Raw genomic sequence first — 16,232 nt, 5'->3', positions numbered from 1 at the left:
TATATTTTATTTTTCAGGGTTTTTTTGAGCATTCCCTCCTGCTTGTTTGTTTTTCCTTAAAAGCTTTAAAATCAACTTTTACTACCAACCTCCAGGAAAAAAAAAACCTGCTGGTATTTTTATTAGAATAGTTTTAAGTTTATAAATAAATGTAAGAGTTAACATATTTATGATACTGATTCTTCAAAAACAAAAAAGACTCTGTTCAAGTCCATTTGTATTTTTAAAGAAATATTTAAAAACTCTTCCTCACACAAGTTTTGCACATTTAATCTATAGACTGAATTTTGCTTATAAATAAAGGGTATTAATTTTGTACATCAATTTTATATCCTTAACTGTACTAAATTATGCTTGCCAGTTTTCCCATTATTTTCATGAGTTTTACAGAAATAAAATGATAGATTTTACATAAAATAATCTCTTCTTTCAAATTTTTTAAGTCTCAAACACTTTCTGGTCTAAAGTAGTCTCAAACACTCTCTTGTCCAATAGGCTAATGATCACTAATACATTACCATATTTGCTCTGCTCTTTCCAATAGTTATATATCTTTAAGATTTTATTTATTAGAGAGAGAGAGAGAGAGAGCGTGCAAGCGAGCCAGGGAGGAGAAGTTGGGGGGAGGGCAGAGGGAGAGGGAGAAGCAGACTTTCCACTAAGCAGGGAGCCTGACGCAGAATCATGAAGTAGAGCTGAAGAAGATGCTTAACATTCTGAGCCACCCAGGTTGCACTCTTTCCAATATTTCTAAGACTGTCCACCACCCTCTTAACTAGGATTCATGCTGTGAACTACCAAACACACAAAATAATTTGACTACTTCCAAATTTCCCCAAGGATAGTAACATAACCAGTACTTTTCTAGATGCATAGGTGAGAGGTTAATACTTATGAACAAATGAATTCCTTAGGGATTCTCTCCCAGAATGCTGGCTGAGAAAGGCTGTTAGACTAATTAGTGTTTATAAATGCTCTCACTATGATGGTTTTATGTATGATTTAAAAATAGTTATTACACAATGATGTTCCTATTTATTCAGTTTTATAATTTAGACACATATATAAATAAGTAAAAAAATTAAGAAACTGCTTACCTTACCCCAGAAGTATAGTTCATAAATTATAACCACTTGAAGGATGAGGCACAAAGGAAATTATTAGGCAAAACCACTTTTGATAAAAAATGCCGTAATTTCTTATGTATATGACTATTTGAAGATATGGCAGCTTCTTAAATGTTTTTAAAAATGCTACTTTTTAGTTAATAATTATCTGTATATCTATTAAGTTAATAATTATCTATTATCGGGGCACCTGGGTGGCTCAGTTGCTAAGTATCTGCTTTCGGCTCAGGTCATGATCCCAGGGTCCTGGGATTGAGCCCTACATTGGGATCCCTGCCCAGCGGGGAACCTGCTTCTCCCTTCACACTCCCCCTGCTCATGTTCCCTCTCTCTCTGTCTCTCTCTGTCAAATAAATAAATAAAAATCTTTTAAAAAAATAATTATCTATTATCACAAATAATTATCTATTTAACCACAGAATCAACAAGATTTATCAAAATCAGTATCTGGTCCAAATTCTGTATTCATTAACAATGATGATCATCCATGATTTAGAATTTCAAGTACATAATTTTGTTTTCACTAGTGTATATTCTCTTTCTATTTCATATTTCTATTTATGATTGTAACTGTCATTTCTGAAGTCTGTACTTCAGTTTGCCTCTGCAAGTTGAACTATTTTTTTCTTCAAAATGATGAGACTAAATTACCTGAAGAACTTTTACACCTAACAAAAGACAATTTCTTTTGTTCAAAAGTTTTTCTTTGTATTTACAAATGATTATGGTAAAAATAATTCGTAAAATTAACCAATTAAAAGTAAACCAGTTTCCACAAATGGGAACTGGTGAGTTGTAGAAAACCGATTAAGAAAAAAAAAATTCCAGCACAGCTTCAAAGATACCACACCAGAAACAAAGCTCATTTCTGCATCCTGTTTATGTATTTTTTTCCCATCATACATAGGTACCTCTTTTATTTAAGTGAATCAAAAATCAAGCTACAGATCTATGTAAAAGGCATCACTTTTAAATAAATCACAGTGTGATTCAAAGCTACAACTAATTGTTCAAATTTCTGCATGCTAAGTTATGAATTTCATTGCCATTCCAACTCAACTACTTAAGGGAAAAGGAGCAAAATGACTCTGAAATCTCTTAAAAGAAATGTATTTTCAGAAGATAAAAAATGACATTCTCACTGCTGAACTGCATCGCTGCTTTTCACTGAGAAACAAAATTCATCACAGCACAACTCAGTTTTACTAAGCAATTTAAAGCATCCTTTGCCTGTGATAGAAAATGTTGAAAGAAAAACTTTTTCTAAGAAATCACTTTCACTGTGAAAGTGAAAACAGAACACTGGCCAGCCTATAAGAAGAGATGCCTATTTTCATAGCATGTTCTCAATCGAGAAACATTTAGGTCCAGAAAACATCTAGAGCCCTATTATTTCTTTTGCTCTTGGTGAACTGCAAATACATATATAAAAATTAAGGGTAAGGAAAATTACTTCTTATAATCATTTTGTCAAGTTGCTAAGAGTTTTCATGTATTTCCTAAAATCAGTTTTGGCTAACCAGGCAAACTCTTACTTAATTTGAAAAACATCTGAGTGATTTGCTTACAAGTATTTCATTATCATATGAATATTTAAGCAAATTAAGTTTGCTCCCTTAACATAAAAATAGACAACTGGAATGTCTTTATTTTTGTACTCTAGAGCTATTACTTTTTTTATTACCTTCTATTTAAAAAAATATGTTTTTGAGGTAAAGTCAGAAATGTTAATTTGCCTTAAAGACGTTAGGAAAGAAGCACAATTTTAGAAATGCATCACCGCACCCAAAATAAATGTAAAATAAAATAGCACCCCCCAGAGAGACCCAAATAATGTTATATGTATATATATGCACTCTGATATTTTCCTGATACATATATACTTCATATATACTCTTATTTAATAATGAATCATTCTATGTGTTGCCCTGTACCTCATTTTACTTATCATTGAATGACAGACTTGCTACCTAAAAAATCATTATGAAACTTTACTGACTTAAAATAATAATTGTATTTTTACTTTTCATCTAGAAACTTTGAATGCTTTAATGCTGACCAAGCTTAATAATCAGCATATATAGTAGAAACTCAATGTAAACAAAACAAAACACCACTCTAAAAATAACTGTAAAGAAATGTTATTAACAGTGGTAATGTGACCTTCAGGTGTTGTGATCCCAACTGATTTTTCTTTATACTTTCTATTGTACATCATTTTCCAAGTTTTCTACAATGACTATGTATTATAAAAAAAAAAAAAAAACTAAAAAAATTTTCTTAACAACGTAATTTTAAATACATGCTATAATCAGAAATACTCTTTTAAAAAAGGGGCTCAGAATAAAAGAAAAAAGCCAAAATAAAACCCACAAAAACAGTAACATGGTCCTTTTGGCTGGTGGAAGTATGAGAATTTTTTTTCCTTATCCTCTTCTATACCAAGTTTCTCTATCAATAAACTTATTTCCATAATCAAAAAAAAAAACCCAAAAACCAACTGTGTAATTTTCATTAAATCCCCAGCCTCTTCTCTCAATAGCAGGAGAAAAGAAAAAAAAAACCCTGGCTATTGCCTGAGGACACCGTTGTCCCTACAGCAGTGTTTTCTCTCCCACACTCCAGTACTGCTGGCGTTAGTGATGAGGTAAATGTTCTCACTACTATTTCCAGATCTCTGCTCCACCTACTTACCCCCAAAAAACAGTTCCTTTAAGACCTAGGCCATCAGATTATTCCATCTTCTACCCATCTTGACTCCCAGTGCTATGATTCTGGATAGCTCCCCTCTGTCACTAAAGAGTGTAGCCATGGGCTTATTCTCTTTCCCCCTCTACTTTTCTCATGACTCTTAGTTTAAATACCCATATGGGCAGCCCATCCAGCACACATGGCCTCGATCTGATGAATTTATCCTGGACCCACACCTACAGCCACTCCAGAGACCTGCAGATCCCAAGTTCAAGCCTCTTACAGCCTGAACCTCCCCTACTCAACCGCACTCACCCGCACTCACCCTCCTGCCGGAGTTCCGACCTGCTAACCCTCTCTCTTGCTTTTCTCCTCTTTTTCAGCATCTATTACCACCTTTAAATCTTTATTTCCCACCGCTATAATCCCTGCTGTGCTCTGTTCTCACTCTGTCAGCACTCCTCTGACAACCCCGAACGGACTGAATCTATCTACTCCATACCCTTCATCAAGTAGCAGAGAAGACTAGAGAAAAACATACAATGGTGCTGGTGGTTTTCACTTTAAATTCATGACCACAGACCTCAGAGTGGGCCCCCAGCGCTGGCAGGCAATCCTGCTGCTCCCTTTTACAGCAAAAGTCCTTAAAGAGGAGTTGACTACAGTTGCTAACCCCATTTCGCTCCTTCCCATTCTCTCCTGAAGCTCCTCTGAAGAGCCTTTCCTTCTCATTACCTCTTGGCTAAGTTACCAATTATCCGTCATCCTTCCGTGACCACCAATCCACCGATCCACCGATCCATGTGATCCATCGATCACTGCTTCCGTCTGAGACACTTTCTTCACACAGCTCCTAAGACAATGTGCGTTTCCGACTCCTCCCATCTCACTGCCACTCTCCTTAGCTCGAGCTGCTGCCTGTGCCCTGCCTTTCAGGGTTCAGTCCTCAGCCCTCTTCTCCTCTCTACCAGCTCTCACTCTCTGGGAAAACTCATCCAATCTCATGGCTTTAAGTACCATACACAAGCAGATGACACCAGAGTTTATCTTCCACCCCAACCTTCCCCCTGAACTCTAGACGCTCTACACTCTGTCCTGTATGTTGCACTTCAGCTGTACTTTCCTTCTCACTGCATCTTACACAGGTCAGGCAGCTTCCCACCTGAGTATGTTTACCTGACGCTCCCTCTCCCAGGAATAATCTTCCTTTGAACAGTCGCCCGCCTTTCTCCTTTACTATTAAGGGCTCTGTCACCTTATGCAGAGTACTTTCCAAGCCCTTCTAAAATAACACCCCCTTACACTGCTTCATAGCATTCACCCCCCCTAAGACATTACGTTATCTATCTGTACATTCATCTGCTTTATTCACTGTAACACCTATTAGAATATAAGCTCTGTAGGGGTTGGGTATTTGCCTGTGTTATTTACTGTCTAGCACAGAGTATGCACTAAAATATTTATTGAATTATTTTTTAAAAGATTTTATTTATTTATTTGACACAGAGAGAGAGAGAGAGAGCGTGCGCACAAGCAGGCAGAATAGCAGGCAGAGGGAGAGGGAGAAGGAGAAGCAGGCTCCCCACTGAGCAGATAGCCCACGTGAGGCTTGAACCAAGGACCCTGGGATCATGACCTAAGCCAAAGACAGAGGCTTAACTGACTGAGCCACCCAGGTGCCCCATGATTTTTAAGATATGTTAAAGTTTCCTGGTTTATCTCCAAGACGTGAGATTATGAGAACACTTCAATAGATAAGTTATACATTTCACTAATGTTTGAGTTTTTTTTTATAATTAAATGTATTATTTTTGTCATCAGAACAATGGAAAAGAACATATAAAAATATTAAAGTTTAACAATAATGAGAAAGAATCAAATTTATAAATTTGAGACTATATATTTATGTAAACTAGTGAGAAAACATTTTACAAATACTCGAAAGACTTACATAGGGATGATACACAGGTTTTATCTTGAAAGCTAACTGTAGTTGACCGATTGTGGCTACGTGAAACATCATACTGAAAGGAATCCTGAAGCTAAATTGGGTTCTCCAGAATAGAAGGATGCTTTTCAGGAAAATGGAAGCAGTGTGAATTATGATTCATGCCAAATAAATGCCACTCAGTGACTTTATATCTGTATGTGTACCATTTCCAATCCTTTGTATTCAGCTGAGTTCTCCCAAGAATTCCACATTTGTACATCCCTGCCTAGGAGAGATCTCTAGACAAACATCTAGTGAGAGACCTCAAACTTGGTCACAACCAAAACAGACCTTTTGATCTGCAGAGGCTTAACTGACTGAGCCACCCAGGTGCCCCATGATTTTTAAGATATGTTAAAGTTTCCTGGTTTATCTCCAAGACGTGAGATTATGAGAACACTTCAATAGATAAGTTATACATTTCACTAATGTTTGAGTTTTTTTTTATAATTAAATGTATTATTTTTGTCATCAGAACAATGGAAAAGAACATATAAAAATATTAAAGTTTAACAATAATGAGAAAGAATCAAATTTATAAATTTGAGACTATATATTTATGTAAACTAGTGAGAAAACATTTTACAAATACTCGAAAGACTTACATAGGGATGATACACAGGTTTTATCTTGAAAGCTAACTGTAGTTGATGTTTCAAAAAGAAACAAACATCATTCTTCCTCTAGTCTTTCCTCTTGCATAAGGACCCCTTCACGCACTAGGCTGCTCATGTAAAAGCTCTAAGAATTATCCTTGATTTCTCTTTCATTCAACCCTGTACTAAACATTCTTAATCCATAAGCAAATCTTATTAGCTCTAAGCCCGAAGCATTTTCTAACTTTATCTGTATCTTTCCAGCTCCTAGATGAGACTGAGAAGTAAAAGGGTAACATGAGCTACCATGGCCTTTCATTTCATCGACTCTAATAGGTTTCTAGCTGCTCTGCCGTTTTTGCACTCTTGCCCCCTGTAATCCATTACCTACATACCAGCCAAAGTAATTTTTAAAAATACAAACCAAATAATGTCACTTCCCTATGATTTTCCACTGCAGTTGGGAAACTGCAGTGTTTCCCTAATCCTGGCTAATTTTCCCAGGTCTGTCTCTCCAATTTTAACACAAACCACTCTCCTCTTACTCCCTACACTCCTGCCATATTGGTCAACACTGTTTTCACTATAGGGTTTTGATACTAGCTCTTTCTTACAGAATGCTCTTCCTCTGACAGGCTCTCTGGTGACATTCTGATATCAGTTTAAATGTCCTCTCTTTAGAAGACTTCCTTTACCACTCAATTTAAAGTAGCAACCCAATCCTACATCCTATGTTAACTCTCTACATGCTACAAATAACTATTTGATATTTGCATAATTTATTTATTGTTTGTTGTTTCTCTCGCTCTCCTACTGTAATGTAAGATTAAAACAGTATCATATCACCACTTTGGTGAGAGGGTCTATTTAATAAATATTTGCTGAAAATGATTTGTACAGTTTTTAAATGTGTCATATTCCAGTAAAAAAGTTGTGAGTAATGAGGAAGTGGTGATGCAACATGGGGGCTTAAGTGGGTAGGAGAAGAATAAATGGAACAAGTTGGGATTGGGAGGGAGCCAAACCATAAGTGACTCTTAATCTCACAAAACAAACTGAGGGTTGCTGGGGGGAGGGGGGCTGGGAGAAGGGGGATGGGGTTATGGACATTGGGGAGGGTATGTGCTTTGGTGAGTGCTGTGAAGTGTGTAAACCTGGCAATTCACAGACCTGTACCCCTGGGGATAAAAATACATGTTTATAAATAAATAAATAAATAAATAAAAATAAAATTAAAAAAATGAAAAAAAAAAGTTGTGAGTATGTATTTTTTTTTAACTGAATGGGAACAGAACTAAATAAGAATTCCTTATTTGGGAAAAGAGAAAGTAATTCTCCAAGGCTAAAAACACATTAATTTATTTTGATTCAAATCCAAAATATACACACTTTTTGCCTGGCAGATTCCGGTGCTGACTTTACAACAATGAAAAAACAACTTGCCCTCATGGAGCTTAAAAGAGAAGAAACAAGCTATTTCAATTTGGTAAGTAAATGCCATGAAAGGAATAGTAAAAAGTGCTATAGGTATATATATAGCCTGAGAGGTGGACAATCCGGAAATGCTTCCTGAAGAAAGGGCTGTTTAAACTGCAATCTGATCTGAAGGATAAGCAGTTATGATGGACATACTTGTGGGAGGAGGGAGACAGGCACTCAGGGTGTAAGAGTATCTTGGGCAAAGGAAATATGGTCAAAGCCCAGAATCCAAGCAGCTCATAACATATTTTCAGAAAACTTAAAGTAATTTAATGTGACTGGAGAAGATATAAATTGAGAAGGGGTGAGAGAAAGACTGAGAAGTAAATGGGTAACATCATAATGCCCCACTGAGCCATTTAGACTTCTTATGAAGGTAAGAAAGTGCCACTGAAGAACTTAAAGCAAAGTAATGTTTCTCCATTTACCATAATCTTCACTTAAGAAAGATCACTGTGGCCACATGGTAAAGAAGAGTTTAGAGAGGGACAGAGAAGCCTATCTCTTCAAAGTGACAACAGATAGAAGAATTAGGATAGTAAGAGCAGAGCCAAAGTAAAAAAAAAAAAAAAAAGCAATTATTAAGATCCTACTGTATTAGAAGCAACTAAAACTTCTAATACAAAACAAAATAAACATGGGACATGCAAATACAGAGGTATAAAAGTTACCAAATCCATCAGGAGTTAAGTTTTATAGAATTCTCTGAGATGTTAGCTGAACTTTCAAGAAAGTATAGTTAAGATTTCCAAAGATGGGGGTGCCTGAATGGCTCAGGTGGTTATGCATCTGACTCTTGATTTCAGCTCAGGTCATGATCTCAGGGTCATGAGTTTGAGCCCTGCGTTAGGCTCCAAGCTGAGGATGGAGCCTGCTTAAGATTCTCTCTCTCAGTGGGCTCAGTCAAGTGTCTGCCTTTGGCTCAGATCATGATCCCAGGGTCCAACCATAGCTGTCTCCCCGTTCAGTGGGGAGTCTGGTTCTCCCTCTCTCTTTGGCCCCGTCATGGGCACACAAACACTTTCTCACTCTCTCTCAAATAAATAAATAAAATCTTAAAAAACATTCTCTTTCTTCCTCTCCCCACCACTCACATGCCCTCTCTCAAAACAAAGCAAAGATTTCCAAACTTTCAAACTTTCTAAGACTTTTACATAGTAGCATTGCTTTCTAGTATAAATAATTTGAAGAAACTTAAAAAATAATCTGCATGTTTAAAACGTGTAAATTTTTTAAAGAACTTCAAAATCTGTATTTATGAGTAACTGATAAGATTATAATTCCTCATAATTAAATAAATGTATTCTATTCAACCATAAGCTGTAAAAATCATCATATGCCCTCTAGTTATCATCAGAAAGCAAGTTTTGCTGACAGTAAAATCATTATGGATAAATAAAAACAGTAAAATCAAGACATATGTATAGATATGTATATATAATTCACATGAAATAATTCAAGACTGAATAATTCAATACTGAAAGGCACTTATTATTTCATTATTCTTATAAAAATTAAGTCAATAATAAAATATATTTCAGAGTGTGATAAATTTGAAATACTATTGAATCTAATTCAACAAATATTTATCGAGAATTTATACACACACACAGACACACACACCTTGCATACACATTACAACAGAGATAAACTAGACTAAGAGACAGACCCTTCCTTAAGAATTTTATAAAACTAGATAGAGAGACAGTCACTTATATACCTCAATAAGCATTTTTATACGACTTCTGCAATGATAATGTAACTAATAAATTAAATCGTTATAGAAGAGACTATAACATTCTTTTGCATTTGTAAGATACAGATTAAGATTCTAACTATAGTTAATATATTTTATATTATCAGTGTTCTGCTCTACAGATAAATGTTGGATTAAAAAATATCCTACTAATTTGGATTGCAAATCCAAAAGTCTAATTGCTAAATACCAAAAAGAAGCATTAAAACCTAAACAAGAAATAAATGGCAAAAGAAAAAAATAGGAAGATGCAGAGAGAAATAATCTACATAGGAGTTTGTTAAAGGCCAAAAGAAAGCCAACACAATCACAATTTGTACTGTAGATCTGTAATTTAAGTACCACATTTCTCACCTCTCATTTTAATACCTGAAAGTAACATACAACACTTACCTTATAACTATAAGCATGGCTATCAGGATTGAACAAATAGGATCTGCTATCATTAGACCAAAATTTTGCATCATGATGGCAGAGGCAATTACACCAATACTCCCAAGTGTATCTGCCAGAATGTGTAAAAATACACCTGGGAACAAAGCATAATCAGAATCAAAATAGTATCTTCTGATCAATGAAAAATACAAATATTTCTTAAAACTGTATTCTTGATTTTATATATTAAAAAACTAAATACCAATCTGAAAATCAGGGAGAATTTAGATTCACTGATCAGTAATGAAGTAATAATACTCCCAGAAATTTAAATAATCTTTCCTTTTTTATATCAGCAGGGGTTAAAATATCTGATTCATAAATTATACTTGTTTTTAATGTTCCTTAATATTTGATATAACATACATGAGGGATAACAGAAATAAGTTTATTTTAAGCACATTCAGCTCTGGTTAAAAAATTCCACAAGTTAATTAATAATTTGTTAGAAGAAAATGGTATTAGGCTGAAAGAATTGTTCAAGAACACGTTTATGATTACAAATACATGGGTACACAGAGCCCTCTGCTGGTAACTAACATTATTACTACTTGAAACTAAATTTCCTATGGACTGTGACTGTAAATCCTGATATACTTATTAATTATCCTGAAGGTTTTGTTACCTAAAATTATACCTTAATCTCAAACCTGATAAGAAAGAAATTAGAAATATGAATATTAAAAGCAAATATAAAATATTTTAAAGACTTCTAATAAAAGTTAATTAAATTAACACTTGCTATTATTTAAATATTAAATAGGTAGGATACTGATATTCTGTCTTGAAACCTATATAATATTGTGATATTGTGATTATAATAAGAAATATGTATTTGGTCTTCATTCTGGTTTCTGGAAAACCCTTGGAACTTCCTAAGTGACAGAGACAAAGTTTCTCCAGTTAATGTTAATATACTTTTGGACCCCACCTAAGGATGGGAGCTGGCTGCCAGGAGAATCAATCATATGATTAGAGGGTTGGAACTTTCAGTCCCAGGCCCCTCTGACTTCCAGTTATCAGAAAACTGCTTGCTGGTATGAGAATACATTCTTCACTCCCCCACTGGAATTGGGCACAGAATTAGTTCGTGGTCAGAAGCGGGATCAGAACCAGAACCCATTAAATATTAACAGTTAATAATTGAATGGAAAACCATTAAAACGATCAAGAAGTTTAAAATACATTATTTCTTAAACAGACTTAACTAAGACAATAAATTATTCAACATTTAGATCTTTAATAGGTAAAATTTACTGTATAGTAAAACATTGTCTTTGAAATAAACTTAAATCATATTACAAAAAATGGATCATTTTAAAATAGTATTTATTCTATCTGAAAAGAAATAATAAATAAAAAGCATGTGTCTACTTTAGAAGTATTTATTCTACTTTATTATTCACTGGACAATTAAAGGCAAACCATTTATCTTTGAGGTATAAAACAGATTTGCTAAAACTTGAAAACACTTTCTAATAATTTAAAAACAGACTATTACTGAATCAAATCTTAATGAGCTCTAGGAAATTATCTTTGTCGACTACTGTGTAATTTTATATCAAGTATTATACCAAAGATAATTCATCCCACCGTACTTAATATATTTCTTCATTCATATGGAGTATTGACCTTTATAACTATTCTTCAAAAAGCTAAATGGCTCCATTTCCTATAACAAAAATATGCTGAAGCTTACTTAGAGACAAAAAAACTCTTCTTCTAGGGTATTTCAAATAGCAAAGAATTAAACAGACTAATAAGTGTCAAGGCCACATTAAGTTTAAAAAATAAAACTGAAGAAAAATACCCATCAAAGTAGATTGAAGGTATCTAAGCTTCAAAACTCTTAAGTGACATGTGATTTCAAGTCTTTATATTCTTTAATCAGTGTTTTAGTAGGATCAGACATGAAAACAGCTCTAAATACTGAAAGGGAAGAGAAAAGAATCATTTGTTCTTGATTTTTCTTTGACTGAAAAGTCCCCAACCTGAAAACTGGCTCTATTAGCAAGTGTTATTAACTACCTAAACCCTACTTACTTTCTAGTAACTGTTTCAAGAAGAAAAAATCACTGAAGAAAAAAGTTTAAACCCATATGTTTAACTGATAGAAAAGTTAAGAGCTGGACTTGGTAGCATATGGATATTTTCACAGCCCAAGAACACTCTAGACTGAGGTCATATATATATTTTCTTAATTTTTTGTACTTCGTATCTGGTAATTTTAATATGTGTGTCACTGGGGTTCTAAATCTTTGCTTTATTGTTGTTGATCCTTTCCTCTAGCCAGAGGTCATACTGAAGATGCTGCAAATAACTGAAAAACTCATTTATCTCAGTTTTCATGTATGAGTATCCACATGGAAACTTTGAATGCCAGACACTTTTCCCTATCCTTGAGATACCTACTGGGCTGCTGCAGACACCATAAATTGATGGATACTCAGAAAACATAAAGTAATTTTCATAACAGGTTATATAAAAGATAATTAGGAAGGCAAATCTAACCTCCCTTCTCTCAACTTGTGATGATTTCCAAAACTAAAAATAAACTCATATTATCAAAGCTAATTTATAGCATTGGATATAGATACATTACATATGCATGATTACAAGCTATTTCAGCAAATGCTATTCTAAACCAATTCTATATATTTTGCAAATGGAAAACTAGTGACTGGAAGACACATTTAAGCCTCCTGAAATAAACTCCTCAGTATGGAGGAGCACATTCATAGTGGGGGGAAAAAAAGAAAAGCTAGAGCTGTATCAAGAAATAGTGGAGAAAAATAGGCACACTAGGGATTGGATCACAAGCTACTGAGGGAGTCAGAGTGAAGTCAAAAGTTAAAAGCAGGAAGGTGGGGAGCTGGGAATTAGGAAACTTTGATGATGAAGTCTAAACAGAAATTCAGAGCCAAAGATCGGCTCCTACCACAAAAAGAAAAACTGTCATAATTCACAGATAAAACTGATTTTCTCTGCTTTATAAAATTTTGTAATGTACTGTTTTACATGGCATGTAAGCTTCTGCTTAGCCATCGTCATTTGATGCCAGTGGATATGACGACAAAGGTTTCACTTTGCATTTTATATAGAAGTTAATATTAATATAACAGAGTCAATTTTTTAGAGCAAGTTTCCATTCATAGCAAAACTGAACAGAAGGTAGAGAGATTTCCCATATATCCCTGTCCTGGGATTCCAAATTGTCAAAATCTCCTAGCAGAGTAGTAGATTTGTTACAAGGGATAAAACTACACTGGCGTCATTATCACCCCAAATCCAACTATATTAGGGTTCACTCTTGGTCTTATACATTGTGAAGGTTTGAATGCATTTCATTTTTTCCTCTAAATCTTTCCACAGTGTAAATACATACTAAATACTGAACTTGGAAAAAATATTTAGTAATTCTATGGAGGCAAATATAATTATACTATGATATTACTATAGTCATGTGCATGACTATTATTTATAGTTAAGCAGTATAGTTTCTAACCTCTGTTATCTTACTAAATCTATAAAAATAGCCAAGTGATAGTTCAAAGAATGTAGGCTAATACGCCTAATAGTATATATTTTAAAAGTCACAAGGAAAGATAATACTGTAGACACAAATACTTCTACATATTTTTCTTACAGGAAAATTTCAGATAGCTCAACACAATGAAACTTGTTTCATAAAACTGAGAAATATACAAATTGCTTGTCATACCTTGTAAAATCTGTCTGCTGGGTCCTGCTGTTTCTTTTAAGGAGGGACCATCTGTAGAGAGTTAAGTTATTTTAAAATATATCTTCAATTACCAACTCCATTTTTCTGATTCAGAGAACACTTCATTCAAATATATCATGAAGGATGCATGACTATATACAGCCACAACAGACTTACAAAATTATTTTTTAAATTTAATATAATAATTTAATGGAGATAGACATGGGCAACTTCAAAATGCATCAATGGTACATAATATTTAGGAAATTATTATATCAAGCAATCTGGTAAAAAATGGTAAATTAAGAACATAGTGAAAAGTCTCCTGCTATTCATAACATATCTTATACTACAGTTTGCTACATTAATTTTACAACTGGAAAACTGAAACAAAACGAAACTACTGCTGAAAGTTACAAGAAGTCCAAGAAATGAAGCCAGGTTAGCACCCAGGGTAACCAGACTGTGGCAAACAAGAGTTTTCCAACAGCTTCTAGATGGATGTGGCAAGCTTTTCAAAGAAAGGAGATAAAATACTTTCCATTTTACCTTTATGATGAAAAAATTTAAAAATACTGTAATTTCTATACTGACTCTGAAGATACTATGAGCTTTAACATCAAAGCAGAAAACATAGGTAAACGATGTAAAAGATCAGCAATATTGAGATCATCAGGAGGTCTGACAAACTTTCTGAACATATCTAACAGAAAGCCTGCCTGGGGTCATGGTTCTTGGCCCACAGTACCAAAGAGCTAACATGGTCTTACTACAGCTTTGATAAGAGACGGTAACAATGCTAGAAGACGTTGCCCAGTGATATGGCACTGCATATGGTGGGGAGAAAGACGCAGTCACCTTAAAAAATCGTGCTGATTGTCAAAAGGGTTAACTGTCCTAAAAATCCAGCTCCTGATCAAGGCAAGAGATTTGCCTAAAGGTAGTAGATCCAGATAAAGACAGTAATTTTTTACATAATTATGTGGAAAGGTATATTCTGCTATACTAATATAATGGTTGTATAAAACAACATTAACTCCCATGTACCTATGTAAAATCTGAAAAGTCCTTCTGGACAAAAAAAAAATCTGTTATCTGTGGTAGAGACTGGCTACTTGTTTATCACCCATTTCTTCTTCTTCTTTGGTAACAAATAAACTACATTTCCCATGCCCTCTTAAGTTATATATCTAACAGTGTTAAGCAAAGAAATATGACAGGTAGGGTGCCTGGGTATCTCAGTCAGTTACATGTCTGTCTTTGTGTCGGGTCATGATCCCAGATCCTGGGATCTGGTTTGCAGGGAGCCTGCTTCTCCCTCTCCCTCTGCCTGGCACTCCCCCTGCTTGTGCTCTCTCTCTCTCTCTGTCCAATAAATAAATAAAATTTAAAAATATATATGACAGGTAAACCACTTCTAGGCTCATCAAAATGCCCCACATGATATTCTATGTACCCTATCTCTGGAGAGATACAGGGAATCCAGTGAAGGACTCCAAGGGTCAAGAATCCCAGGGATGAAAGGAACCTAGATCCCTGAATTGAATGAGAAACACCAACCAGCCTTTACCCTGTTAACCCAAGAGCAATATATATACTTTTACTGTTTGGGTCACTGAGATAGGAGCAGTTAAACCAAGCAAACAAAAAACCAGCTAGTTTAACTGACAGTGTAGCATTTCAATAAATATAAAGCTCACAGTATTTCTCAGTGAGACTATGATGTCTCCCAAAATGGAATCATGGCCCTATTATTTGTGTATCCTCAGATTGGCTAATAAACAGTGGAGGCAGAAATAACAGTAAAGAGAAGATTCTGGAGTCAGATTTTCTTTCTTTCTTTCTTTCTTTCTTTTTTTAAATATTTATTTATTTTACAGAGTATGCAGGGGGTAAAGGTGAGGGGAAAGAAATGGAGGAAGAATCTCCAGCAGACACCCCACTGAGCAAGGAACCCTATTCAGGGCTCAATCCTATGATCCTGAGATCATGACCAGAGTCAAAATTAAGAGTGGGACACTCAACCAACATAAAAAACTAGGAGGCAGATGCTTAACCGACTGAGGCACCCAGAAACCACTGGAGTCAGATTTCCTTGTGTTTGAAGCCTAGCATTTCCTTTTACTAGTCACTGTGATCTCCATGTGCCCTGAGGTCATGTAAATTCTTCTTTGCCATTTACCCTTCTCCCCCTTGGCTAAAAAAAAGCTACCTTTCACCTATTTAGATTCTTACTGCAGTGCATTACTCAAGGTATAAAAAAAATTCTAGGGCAACAAACAAGGGGTCAATTGCAAATATTGGTGGTAATGCTACAAAAGTAATGACTCTATTGACCAACCAGCAAAATCCCTTTGTAAGCAATACAGTTTCCAATTGTTTTTAATAGAATTCTAATGAAACTGTCAATCTATAGATCATCAAAAATAATTCTTGA

At 34.7% G+C, this 16,232-nt stretch overlaps 1 protein-coding gene across 3 annotated transcripts in view; it reads right to left on the bottom strand.

Annotated features, from left to right (window-relative positions):
- SLC30A7 (solute carrier family 30 member 7) overlaps positions 1 to 16,232 on the bottom strand; it is an 84,474-nt gene that overhangs the window by 38,629 nt on the left and 29,613 nt on the right. For all 3 annotated transcript variants that reach the window (XM_045064913.1, XM_004775173.3, XM_045064912.1), the window contains exons 7-8: positions 13,796 to 13,846; positions 10,033 to 10,168 (exon numbers count right to left, since the gene is read on the bottom strand). In XM_045064913.1, coding sequence (XP_044920848.1) covers positions 10,033 to 10,168; positions 13,796 to 13,846 — 187 coding nt within the window. The remainder of the gene's footprint in view (positions 1 to 10,032; positions 10,169 to 13,795; positions 13,847 to 16,232) is intronic.

This window comes from Mustela putorius, unplaced genomic scaffold (genome assembly GCF_011764305.1).
Source record: "Mustela putorius furo isolate JIRA1106 unplaced genomic scaffold, ASM1176430v1.1 tig00003853_pilon_pilon_pilon, whole genome shotgun sequence".
NCBI lineage: Eukaryota > Metazoa > Chordata > Mammalia > Carnivora > Mustelidae > Mustela > Mustela putorius.
Note: the sequence above shows the minus strand (reverse complement) of the source record. Positions and strands in the feature narration are given on the sequence as shown.